This window comes from Formica exsecta, unplaced genomic scaffold (assembly GCF_003651465.1).
Source record: "Formica exsecta isolate Colony F162 unplaced genomic scaffold, ASM365146v1 scaffold423, whole genome shotgun sequence".
NCBI classification, from domain to species: Eukaryota; Metazoa; Arthropoda; class Insecta; order Hymenoptera; family Formicidae; genus Formica; species Formica exsecta.
In genome coordinates, this window is record NW_021851472.1 from 478,100 (window position 1) to 492,097 (window position 13,998).

Below are 13,998 nucleotides of genomic sequence, written 5' to 3' on the forward strand. Positions count from 1 at the left end.
AGAGAATAAACTTGCTGTTGCTTGTAAATGCATCCCGGAAGAGTGCACTGCTGAAAGGGCGGTTCTATCCGGCTCGCGCAAAAAGGGATTACGTCACTACACAAGAGATCACTGTGAGCGATTCTTTTCAGCAAGAAAACAAACGTTTCAAATGTTAATATCATAAGAGAACATTATGCAATGCATAATATCTTCAGAAATTTATATATACTTATTAATTATTGATAAAAATTATTAAATAAGCTATTATTTTTTATATATTTATTTATAGTATATATATTTTTAATTAACATGCATCTAATTTTGTATTTTATAATTTTTTTTTTAGAACAAAAAGAAAAATAACATCTAATGAACGTCTAATGACGTTGACCCACAATTATATTTTCAAGTGCGATACATTTGATATACGATCGTGACGTCGAATGTTTATCACACTCGGAATATGTACTTATGCGTAACTGATGAAGATAAGAAAAAATTCTTGCGGAAAGTAACATCGTGCGATCGACGCGAATACAATTGGAGCGTTGCATGCGGAATTGACGTTAAATTTAGGCGGTGAGTAAGCCACGCGCAAAAAACGCCGGTTAAAAATACACAACACTACTCGATAGGCCCGTTACACCTACGGCAGTATCGTTTTTCTTGACCTGGATATATACGATTGATCAAGAAGGAAAGGAAAGGGACGACGTTCTGGGGAGATATTTCGCGTGTACTCCATTTGATGCTCAATTAATATAAGAAAAGGGTGCGGCCTTAGAAGAAGAGAACGAACAAGATCGATATTATACGACAAACAAATTTGGGTCATCTTGAGAATATTCTTGTGTCCATAGATTTTCTAAAAAGATTTTTTTTCGTAAAAAAAATAGATTAATTTTTAAGGTACTATTTTATTCCTAAAAATATGTGGTAGTATTTTTTTACGGAAAATATTTTACAGAGGAGATCTCTAAGATAATACATTTTAATATTTCTGTTACATGCGAACATGAGAAAAATAACAATAAGAAAAATTATTTTACGAGAAAATATAACAGATTAAAAAAAAATAATTTTTTTTGAGGCTGACAATAAGAACTTTTGTTGTCGCCATTTTCTCTGCACGCAATGGAAATATTTAAGTATACCGTTTTATATACTTATCTTGTGTATTAATTTATTTATATATTTCAAAATTTATTTTAATATTGTTACATATGTGTATTATTTTTTTATGATTTTTTTAATGCGTTGTGTGTGCACTGTGTTAAAAAGTCCTCAATGTTTACAAACTTTTTGTCGAGTTATATATTGTGCGAGTCTCAGATTTCGCTCTAATTACGTCAATAAGTCATTATGCGATTTCGTAAAAGTCATCCCGCGTCATCCAGTGTTTACGGATATGAAGAATGCCAATGCCAAACGATTTTCAAGCACAACACATATAAAAATGCACTAACATGTGCCACGTGATAAGTTATGCGTATATTTACGAGCCACGTGAGCGTTTAAAATACGTTGTACACAAAATTGCTCGTATCTTATTTTCATACTTCGGTCACGCAACCAACGCGCGCGGCCTTCTTTTAAGACTTGTCGAACTCTAGAGTCTAAAGTACAGTTTCCTGTGCTTTGTGATTTTTTATGAATAATTTTTCCGAGGTCGAAGAAACTTTAAAGAATATCTGAAAAAAGATACTTTCTATCTTTTTGCACTTCACAGTTGCTTTATTTTAATCAAAATACTTCTTCTTTAATCAAAATTGGACGAGTTATAATAAATTGTACTACTCTAAGCGTAGTGTTGTATTAAATTTATAATTTAAAATTTTTTTTATATTTATATTTATAGAAATATTTTTATAAATTTATTTTATCTGAGCATATTTTCATTCTTCATTAAGATTTTCTCTAGGGGCTTCCATGTTTAAGTGCAAGAAGATAATTCTAAGAGATTGCGAAATTGTAATACGCATTTGCGAGGTCAAGAGGGGAATAAAAATATTTCTTAGAAATATCACTGAATCATTATAATGATCGCATCGACACGCAAGAGATGAGTAAGATTATTTTATATAAAGTGTAAGTTGACACGTGTAAAATATAATTTACCGAGTATTATGCATAATTAATTATATTATTGTTATCGCGTAGCATAATATTTCCGCGATAAGTTCTCGAGAAAAAAGAAGCTGAAAACAGCTGAGGAATTGCGTTTATTAGTTTGCGCACTTTGAGCGACCTCGAGATAACATTATAAACCAATTGACATTGCCGCTATATTTGCGTGCATAGGTAATGAGTAGTTTTACACACACGATGCTATTCCATATCTCTATATGTCATAAGAATGCTCGTTCGAAGTCCGGCAAGTTTGAGTTGAAAACTATAAACTGTCACAATTTTGCGGATCAGCTGTGAAGAAAGGAATAACAATATAATAATCCTTTCTTTTCCACTCTTTTAAAAAAGATATTTAAATGTGGAATGTATATAAAAATGTAATTAAAAGGAAATATATATTTTCAAACGTATATGTGTGGCTTAAACTTAGAATAAAATTAAAAAACTGGCAAATAAAGAATCATAATTATGTGGAAATGTGGAATGTATATAAAAATGTAATTAAAAATATATATATATATATTTTGGTTTTTTTTTTCAAACGTGTATATGGCTTAAATTTAGAATAAAATTAAAAAACTGGCAAAAAAAGAATCATAATTATATATATAATTGATAGCGAAGATGGATTATCTCCTTTAAGATGATCTTGATGCAGAGGCGTTGAATCAGTTGCAGGCTTTCAGGCATAAATCGTAATTTTATTGTACAAACGTCAAACAGATATTTCTTTATTTCGTAAATATAGGGTCTCAATTTTTTAATTTTTTATTTGAAATGCTAAAACTCTTTGAAAAAAAAATCCTTAAAATTTTTAATTTAATTTTTTGAATGCAATTGTATATAAAAATGAAGAAAATGAAATATCGAGATTTTACATCATCCATTCATCGATAGCGGATAAACGTGCAGTTGTTCTGTCTACTTAACCTATCGGGTTAAGTAGATTACATTTATTACAAGAAAATTTTCGTTAATTCAAATTATTCAAAATTAAAAGCGTCGAGTCAAGAAATGATCGAAAGATCGAAAAATAAGCTTGAGATCGAATTAATTTCGGAGCTCTGGCCACGCGATGTCTGGTATTGTATCTTTAGAGCTGCAAATCATATCGATAAATGTCATAGGCTTGGTAAGTATCTTAGTAATATATCGCCTGTGACAGTATCTCGTGTGTGTATAATTTAAGAATATTATTTATATAAAAATCTCTTAAATTTCTTATAATAAAATTTTGTAAAATTATAAATAGCTAAAAACTTTTGCATCTATCTACATTTGGATTATATCGCGTTACAAATTTATATCAACATTTTCAATTATATATTTATATTAATTATTCAAATTATATATAGCTATTACGAAAACTATAAGAAAAATATATACGATAATTAAAGCGCGCATAGCGCAAAACTAATATACTTCAACACTCGTTTACTTAATTTAAATTAATTGTATTGCATTATAGTTTGGTAGTATTTGGAACTGGTTCAAATGGGATCAGCAGCTAGAAAAGATTTCGAAATTCTCAGTTTCCGATGAATTAGACGTGAAAGATATCGATTGGCTTAAAACTGGTTAGTACATTACAGTACTTATACGGGCTAAAGATACAGTTTTTTGCAATTATATTATGTATTAATGTTTTCCAAAAATATTCCGGTGATGTTAAAAGCAGAAATTAAAGATGAAAAATCTCTTCAGTTCTATCGTGGATTGAGGTGGTTCGGTCTGTCATTGACCGTACCTTGTTTCCTGCATACATAGCTAACATCTACACGATAGCTACACGAAGATGGCAGAACTCACTTATATTTTGGATGGTGCTCAGTCTTCTAAAAGATATCGTTTTGGAAGTCGTCGTCATTATTATTACTTTCTTACAATGGCACAAGGGAAGCGTTTCGACATTGCTTTTCATCGAGTTTATCACAGAAAAAACAATATGGCTAGGTAAATAACAAATTTTTGTAATCAAAAAAGAAAAATGGCGCATAATTACGTAAAATAATATTGCAAATAAAAAAATGATTTTTTTTTCTTATTTAAACTGATGACTTTTGCGTAAATCTTTCCAGCTATTTCGACTGGCAAATGGTGGACAATCCTCAAGTGGTACACGCAGCTGCGAAGAGAGTCGAAAATTCGTAGGTTCGCGAGAATTACGCGAAGAAGCATCGCGAGCATTCCCGGAAGAATCGGTCATTCTTTAGATGACGAGTGTCTTGATATAGCGGCAGTCAGACGGAACAAGTACGCGAGTCTACTGAATCTGAACAAGCTTGCAGAGAAATCGTCTAACAAGATTAATTTCGTCAACTTACGAATTTCCAAGTCGTTGACTTCGGTTATTAACAATGACAGTCACGATTCGAATGATACGAACGACTCGAGTGTCAACGATTCGAGTGTCAACAATTCGAGTGTCAATGACTTGAGCGTGACAGAAAAATCGATGAAGCTGCTGGGTATAACTGCGGAGGACGTAATGGACGCATGCGCCAGAATACAGGAGCGATTTTACTGGAATGAAGAGGATGTAATAAAGAAAACACCCGAAGCGAAGGAAAAAGTAGTGGCACAATTTTCCCTGGAAAAAGTTGGAGAAGAAATGGATGATGCTTTAGGAAACAAACGGAAAAATAATATAGAAAAAACTGCGGATCGTACTTTGAAAGAGGAAGACATTGTGAAAGATTCTCAAATAGAAAAAGACGGGAGGAAAAATAAAGAAAAAATTAACGATGCTTTAAGAAGTAAACAGACGACAAAAGATGTAGAAAAAGCTGTGGATTGCAATTTGATGAAGGAAATCATTATGCAAAACATTCAGATAGAGAGAGAAGGAGAAGAAGATAATAACAAAATTATTTCCGTTGATAAGAAAGAGCAGATCTTGATTGACGAAAAGCAAGATGTTTCATTGACAAGAGGTAGAGATGTTACACCCGATAGAGTAAATAATCGCGCGAAATCAACGGAGTCTCATGAGCTTCAAGAAGACGCATCATCGAGAAAGAAAAAAAGAGGAGAAAGAGCAGAGAGGCTGGCAAGAATTGAGCATTGTCCTTTGTCTTCTGTCGAGTGCAAACATGCGAGAAATATGGAAGCCAAGCCATGCGCTTCTTTTGTGAGGAAACTGGAGGCGAAACTTCGCCCTATTTCTACAAACCAGAAGGAAAGATGGCTCGACCAACTCGATCGAAGAAAACATCCTTATCGAGGCAAGCTAACGCCAACCGGTTCGGACGCAAACAAGAAAGAATGCCATAAGAACTCGAGAACGTCATTGTGCGCGTGTCATCGTGCCTCGAAGAGAAATACCGACGCGTCGAGAAACGGCAAGTACGCGCGATCAATCGATATCAATGATAAAAATATAAAACATGACATCGATAAGAAAGAATTTAGACATTTTTTATCCATCGTCAATAAACAGAAAGACAAGATCAACGGACGTGATTCCACGTTCAAGTATTCGGAGGCGTACCGTTTAAGGAAACAGATGCAAAAGTTCGAAGGATTTCCCACGAAGCAGACGATTGCCTGGGGAAGTATATCCTTAGCCCAAACTGCGCGACCCTCGGGATACACGAGGGATGTCGTCGCGACTGATAAACCGCCCGGGATTTGTCAAAGGGACGTTCAGACCGAGGCTTGTGACGAATCGAGCGATTCCTTGAACGCGCGAAATAGATCGGAACAGAGGGTACGAAGTAGACAATCGATCGATCCACGTTTCATTTACAACTCGTCGCTTACGGAAAAAAATTATGCGAGATCGGAGAAACGCGAGACGAAAACTTCAGAAACTCAGAATGATCTTACGTTGTTGGCGAGTAAGAGAGGGATGAAAGCCAGAAGAAGACACGATTTGTCGCCGAGTCGCAAACTGTCGAACGAGGAACGCGAAGCCGTGGAGCTGAGAGCTCTGAGAGCCTTTAATGAGCTTACTCTGTTGGAGGATAAGAAAAAATTGGAAGAGAAAAAGAATCGCGAGTCATCGTTGAATTTCGAACAATCGACAGGGGAATCTGAAGTGACAGAGATGAAAGTTTATAAATCCTACAACGACCTTACTTTGCTGGAAGAGCGAAAAGAAATGAATGCAACAAGAGGGCATAATTCGAGTTGCAAACAATCAATCGAAGAATCAAGCGCTTTAAAAGTTTGCAACGAGTATATATCGGAAGATAAGGAGGAATTGAAAGCCGAAGGGAAACACGAGTCGAAATACGAAACGCCAAAGAGATACGAGGAAAATATCGAAACTTCCACGAGCGTTTCCAATTATATTCCGGAAGTTAATCGCGAAGAAATTGGGAACAGCAGCTCCGAGCTAAACGAGCGTCACGCTGAACAAGCGTGCATGTCACTGAATCTCAGGGAGATCACGAGGAACATCGAGTGGAGCTTCCATCCTCGGGGAGTTATACTGACCAACAAGAACCTACACCGTCAATTTCTGGAGAACGAGAGATCCCGAGAGAGCCAGCAACGGGACATCGTCGACGACAATGTCGCCAGCATTTTGCACAGTGCCTTCTTCTTCAAGCCCGAGATCGTGACGAGGATCTTCCGGCGCGCTCAAACTAGAATCGGAGAGTCCCTCCCGAGTTTCCCGACATTCTGCCGCGAGGACCTCAACGCGGAATTCGTCTGCCGGGTTAACAACGAGACGGTCGTGCAATGGGATCGGGATTCGTCGTCGTTCGACTTTGATCTTGAACGGATAACAGACCGAGGCAATCTTGGAAGTTTATCGTTTCCCGATGCCAGGGGCAATCGCGTCGCCGGAGAGGACAATCGCGACTTGTGCATAATATTTATCGATCAGGAACAAGCGTCCCATGAATCGGAGACCGCGATTATAGAGGATTCGACGACTATCGGATCCCAGGAGGACACGCGCTCGAGCGTGGAAAATATTGAAACGACGAATATCCTTTTGGTGTGCATATTAAGGGACTTTGGCATCGAAGTATCGGAGGAAAGTGTCCATGACGTCACGTCATCGGCCGAGCGGATCGAGGAATATGGAGATATAAGTAACGTCATTGCAAACAACACCGATTTTCCATCATCAAACTTTACCGCGATTAATACAAGCCTTGAGGAAGAAGACAGGCGTGAAGATACCATCTTGTTACATCAACAGATTTTGCATGACAATTCGAATGACAGTCGACCGGATGATATAGACGTCACGTCATCTGTCAACTCGCTGCATGATAATCCTTGCAATTTGCCAGATAAAAAATATATAAGTGCAATCGACGTTTCTTCTGAAAAGATAATATATGAGAATAATTCGTCTCTTAGAGACGCTGATAATACAACCTCGCAATTATCTAATAGTAGTAATAATAATCAATTTGACACATTATTTAATAAAAGCGAGAAGAGTATATCTAATCGCATTCCTGAGAATGCTTCGCAATTGTCTTCATCATTTATTAAAGAGAATAATTTTAATCAATCGATGCTAAGATCAAGTGATGAAGAAGAACTGCAAAAGTTGACGCAACTTTCGGATAGCGAAGTTACGTTAGAAAATCATAGAAGAGAGTCAGTAATGAATTTAGAAACAACAAATAACGATACGATATCGCGATCTGAGAATGTCGAAACTTTAAGTTTATTAGAAACGATGGTACGAGGCGTAAGAAACGAAGACGAGGATGGAGATATTTACGAGAAGGCAAATATATTTTCGATTCATCGATTTTTCAGGGCGGATCAAGAAGATGAGAGTCTGCAACAAGATGATAGCTTTTATTCCATGTTCGAGAGAAACGACGACGACGGTACGAAAACACCGGTTTCATTAGGAGATGGCAGTGTGATGGAAGAGTTTTCAAACAACACTATATCGGAAACATCATCAAATACTTCTACCAGAAATTCTGCACATTCTTAGTAACGGAAACTGTGTAAATCATTTGATATAATTAAAAATTAATTAATGTAATATAGAGAAGAAAGATAAGATACTGTAAAATTACAAGCTTGGATAAATTGCAATTTTCCGCTATTAAAAATCACAGATATGTTTTACCAGACATCAAAATTATAAAAAAATATTGTATGAATATTACAATAATATTTGAAAATTTGACAAATATGGTTATATAAAATATTTTTTTATAATTATTATATTATAAATAACTGGGGCATAAAAATTAATTGGAATATTATGCATGCTATAGAAAAACGTATTTCTATAAAATAAAAAATTTATGTACATGCAAAATATACTTATATGCTAGAAATTTTATATATGATAAACTAGTCATTGGTAATTGGATTAAAAGAAAGTTCTGCATTACTTATAATAATATTTAAATAATGTGTTGCATATTTATATTATACAAGGACGTATTCACTGAATCGTTTAATTCAGTTCGTCATATTTTATAACTCGCGATAATCATAAATATACGAAATAACTTAAAATAAAGAGAGAAAGAAAAGAAAATTTTAGCAAGATTTTTTCAGCAATTGTCGTCGAGGCTCGGATCCGAGTCAGGAACTACGTAATTAGGATCGCAGACGGTGTCTCTGACAGCCTGCTTGACGTTCGCTTTAAGTATCCTGTAATTAATCTTTCCGCTGTTCAGAGTACCGTACAAATACATGGGCAACCGATTCGAGAGCAGCCACACACTTTGCTCCGTCTCGTGATCCACTTTAATGTCGTTCGGAAACACCAAGGACACGTTGCTGGTCCCAATCACCCCCAAATTTTGGGGTATGTACTCCTTTCTAGTATCCCAGCACCAGACCGAGTCTCTCGTGACCATGTTGAAGAACATGACGCCGTCCCGATCGATCGCAGACCCCGAGGAATGGCCGTAGTCCTTGGCTCTGGGTCTACCCACAGGCATGAACTCCTCCGTGTTTCGATCCACGGTTCCCTTGTCCCTGAAGATCGACGTGGATACGGCGAACTCTCGGAAACTGGACATTGGATGGAAGAAGAGGGTTCTGTCGCCGCGAATGTCCACGGGACTGAGCGCGATCCCGAATATTCCATCGGTCCATTGAAACTTTATACCGTGCAGCTCGTACCTGGACGCCAATGGATCGGGATAGAAGAAGTGATGCTCGACTCGGAAAGTGGTGTCCTTGAAGAAGTCGTACACCACGATACCGTATCGCCATACGTCGCTCAGGTAAGCCACCGCGGAGCCGCAATCGTTGTTCCTGATGTCAACCGCGATGTTGATGTATAGGGAATCTTGCTTGATCTGTTCGTCCGGTAGGGTGTACTTTCTGATGAGATTGTCAGTGTGCAGATCAAAGATGAATATGGCAGGTGGGCATAATTGCTTGGATCTTATGGTGAGCTCCGTCTTGCCGGAGTCGAGGATCCACAGTCGATCGCATTCGTCCACTTGGACTCGGAAGACAGATGTTAATCTCTCGCAGTTTTCTAGAATTATAAACACGTAGAATAAAAAATGCTGAAATAGTTTAAATAATACCAGATTTCACGGAAAATTCATATTAAATATAAAAATTCTATATTTTTCAGTAAAATATATTTTTTTATTCTTTAGTAAAAATATTTTTCTCATTTTTTTTTTTTTTTGCTCAACCGTTTGCTTACTTTCTCACAAATTAGTTTAAAAAATTATCCAACAGTTTACTTTTGTTTCGAACGAGAAATAATAGAAGGTTCGTTTATTATCGCGAGAGATAATTCATGGGAAATTTATTTACTCAGTTTCCGTACTTTCCCGATTGCGTGATGATAATCTCATATTGTTTCTTACATTTTCACACTCTTTGTTCTAATTTTACACAAATATGATTTAATCCATTCTCGGAGAAAATTGTCATTAACCATTGATGATTTTTCTTTTAAGTAAACAATGTATCCATGCATGTTTGCGTCAACTGTATTAATGCGATCTCTAAAAGCATCTTTTTTAAATTCTTGATATATTTCGAGACATCTCCGTTGCTTTCTGATTAGATTTAAACTCGTAAAGCAGAGCAGAGCAGATTTTTACAGTACGCATTCAAGATTCTCGATTAATTCGATAATAATTCACATAATTATTTTATTTTATTCTTTTGTTTTGTTTTTTCTTTATAACTTGTTATGTCTGTCTTTTTCTCATTTATTTTTTCTCATTATCTTATTCTGAGTTTTTGTTGATGCTGAAATTGTTATTACATTTTCTTTCTTTTTTGTTCTAAAGGGATCTCTTTCCCGTTTATAAATAAATAAATAAATGAATAAATAAATGAATAAATAAATAAATAATCTTAAAGATAAACAAGTGACGCAACTGTTATGATATATATATGTATAGCAAAAACAATTATTAAATATAATCACATCCATAGAATAAGATCTCCTGGAGCAAGTTCTTCGACATGATTCTAACAATTAACGTAAAAATCACCTGACTGATGCCACTGCCAGTTAGGGTACGGTCTTAGTTTGGGATTCCTTTTCTTGGAATGTTTCGGCACAGTAGCCAGAGTCACCGGTATTCCAGTCTTCCATTTTGGCAGAGTAATAAAGACTTTATCGCGCCAAACATCCAGGCCGAGAGGCAAATTATTTTCCGCGATGTAGTCGCCGTCGAATATAGCGTTGTCTCTCGCCTCGGTACTATCGAATTCAAAATCAATCGTGGACCAGGCGTACATCTGTTAGAAAAAAATAATAGATTGTAAATAATACATAAGTTTGTCAAAAAAATCTTCAATATATAACTTGACAATCTACTGTATATATATATATATATTAGCCATTTCGAATTGTAATTATCATATAATAAGATAATTTGTCGTTAGCAAAAACATACATTTTACTTCTATAAAAATTTATTCTACATAACATAAACCCTTTAGAAATTTTTTTATTGTTTCGATATATCGTATGAATAATAGATTTAAATGTGAAATGCAAAAGAAACTTTTATGGAATTTCTGACAAATAAAATAGATACGCATCGCGATTATGAGATATATTAATCAGTTATTTACTTATAAATGTTATTTGCTTTTATCGCAAAAATCACTCTCATTAAAAAATAATTTGCAATGCATTTTAATAACTTGAAACCACGAAATGATCTATAATTACTGATAAAATACGGAAATTTAATGTTATATCTTGTATAGCATGGAAAACATTGTAGTAATTAAAACTTATTAAATCTTATATATAAAATAAATATTAAATATATATTAAGAGATATACGGCAGATATCAAATCATATAAACAAATTTTTTAGTCGCGAATTATAGTGAGCTTCAATTGCGAGAGCTGTTCGAGCGATTTTCCTCACTTTCGACGTCATAATGCAAAACCTGCTGACGCAGATATTGCGGAATCTCGGACTGCGAATTCTCGCCTAAAAATTTTGCAATAAAAAACGTTGCACTCACTAGTTCCATAGCGGGCCCGACGTAGTCATCCGCAATGTACCCCGGCTCGAAACCGTCGCCGAAATCATGAAAATCCAATTGATTGACCGAGTGAGGATCCGTGCGGAATGCATCAATAGCTCTTCCAACATGTTTCGAAAGATCGCTTCCTCCTAGATTGGATGTAGAAACGCGATGTCGCGTTAATTGCGGTGTCGATCCATAAAGATTGTCTACGTTCGGGGGTTTCTTTCCCGGCGGATTACCGTAAGAGTCACAATTTCGAGAGTCAGCATTTTCATCAGAAGCCGATGTAGAACCTCTATGATTGATGGGCTGTGATTGATCAACGCGCGAGACAAATTATCATTAGATAAGATGTCAGTTTATAAGCCGAAGAATTTAATCTGATTTACAAATATATAAATAATTTAGATTTGTTCGCGCGCATAAGTAGATAATCGATAATATTATATATATCATATATTTTTAAAACACAAATATGTGTTTCAAACTTCAACATTTTTTTACAAAAGAAATTAGAAAGAAATAGTTTTATAATTTTGATATTAAATTTTCCGTTTCCCCTTATTTTTCTTACATGCATCGAAGAGAATCGTGAAGTCAAAATTGATGAAGTTAATGGCAACGCAGGTGCTTGAAGATCCCTGGATAAGATACTGGGACCCGTATGAACCGCAAATTTTGGAACACTTAATAGTGATATTGACAACAACCATGGTAACATGCTCGCCATATCTGTGAAACAAAATTTTAGAATAAATGCATCTTTTTCCTTTAATAAACTTTACATTCTAATGACGCTAAGTTGCGCGTCAAATTACTTATTACAATCTGTCGTATGATTATATCGTTATTAAGTAATGAAACGAAAGAGAGTACATGAAAGTAGGTAGAGGGACAAAGCTAAATGCTCTTCGTACAATTAGAAATTCAGTGAAATTTTTGCAACGTTACATACATTGAAACCTGCTGCAACATTATCTCCTTTATCGAGGTAAGTGGGCCTTTACATTCGCGAGGTAATCGTCAACATTCGATGGATGCATCGTGTGCTCGATTAAATGATAATTATCTGTCAACGTGTGACATGACGATAACGTATGAGATAGCGGCGCGTATTAATACGAAGGCAAGAAAGTGATTTACGAAGATGAATCTGCCATCGTTCCTACTTACTTCGCGAGCGACGATTACGGTTGTAGCGATTCGAAATCCTGCGAGAGCAGAGAAACGACGAGACTATCGCTTTCGCCCTAACGATACACTGTGATACAGATGCCTAGCGCGAGGAAGACGATTGCTCGAGATAGCACCATGAATGTTACGCGACTACCATATTCACCATCCGGGTCGTAAGTGTGTCTTGGAGATCCTACGAAAGGAGAGAATGGCGAATCCCTTCTCTCCGAAGATGATTTTCCCTCTCGTTCGTATTGCGACTTCGGGCTCCAGTCGCGGTATAGGTCATTGGCGGATGGGTTCATGGGAACTCGCGCATCTGCTTGTAAAACTGCATCAATGCATCGGGAATAGGAATCGAGGACATCAAACAGAAACGCGCGCAACGCCTTTTATTCGCGATTTAATAATAAAAAAGACGTACGTAATTTGTCAGATTTTTTGGTCTCGTTTTTTTGAAACCATCTATTAAAAACGTTGGATGTTAACTGTTCTATGAAATTTTTGACAGTTATCAATTTTGTGAAAATTTCTAGGAAAATTGCTTCTTAAATCAGTATGTTAGAGCATTTAGAAGTTTGAAATAATTATTTTAAAAATGTTTATATAATATTTTTTTATTGTAACTTGTTTTAAATAGCCCTCTCACAGATAGAAAAATATATTTTTAAAACTAGTTTATTATATAAGCATTTTTGTCTTAGGATAGTTTAGTTTGCTTATTTCCCTATAATGTAATTCTTGAGCATTTTGAAGAAATTGTATTTATGGCTTTAGTGTCATGCAATTATCGTGTATGTTCCGCAATGTGAAATTTCGATACTTCTGGGCCTTATGCAAATAAAAAAACCGCTCTGTACATTGCGTGAGTATTTTTCATGAAAACCACTTTACGGCACCAGCGAGCATTATAATTACATTCTTTACGAGGCAATATCGGGCGTTTCTTTTTGTTATGGCAGGTTCCCAAATGAAACTCGTTTGAATTTTACGGTACAGTAACAGCAGTGCAGATTTCGTGTTTGCGTTGTAATTCAATTGCCCGCATATTTTATACAAAAAACATAATGTTGTTCTAAGGTTCAGCGCGCGTCTGTTTTCTAAAATTTATCATTTAAAAAAAAAATTAATAATTCCTTTTTTTCATTTCTTGCGATTCAAAGTCATTTACGATCAAAATACCTAAATGTGATTAGATAAAATGTAATTTACAAAAATAAAAAACAATGATGACAAATTATTTGATAATTAAAAATTATTAGTAAAATTAATTATTAATATTATTAGAATTAT

At 35.4% G+C, this 13,998-nt stretch overlaps 1 protein-coding gene across 1 annotated transcript in view; it reads right to left on the reverse strand.

The window, feature by feature from the left end:
- Positions 1-8,605: 8,605 nt before the first annotated feature.
- Positions 8,606-13,998, reverse strand: part of LOC115240292 (protein yellow-like) — a 5,816-nt gene continuing 423 nt past the window's right edge. Inside the window, exons 2-5 of the mRNA XM_029815357.1 lie at positions 12,104-12,261; positions 11,524-11,838; positions 10,530-10,779; positions 8,606-9,547 (exon numbers count right to left, since the gene is read on the reverse strand). Of these exons, the coding sequence (XP_029671217.1) occupies positions 8,607-9,547; positions 10,530-10,779; positions 11,524-11,838; positions 12,104-12,261 (1,664 nt within the window). The 3' untranslated portion in view covers position 8,606. The remainder of the gene's footprint in view (positions 9,548-10,529; positions 10,780-11,523; positions 11,839-12,103; positions 12,262-13,998) is intronic.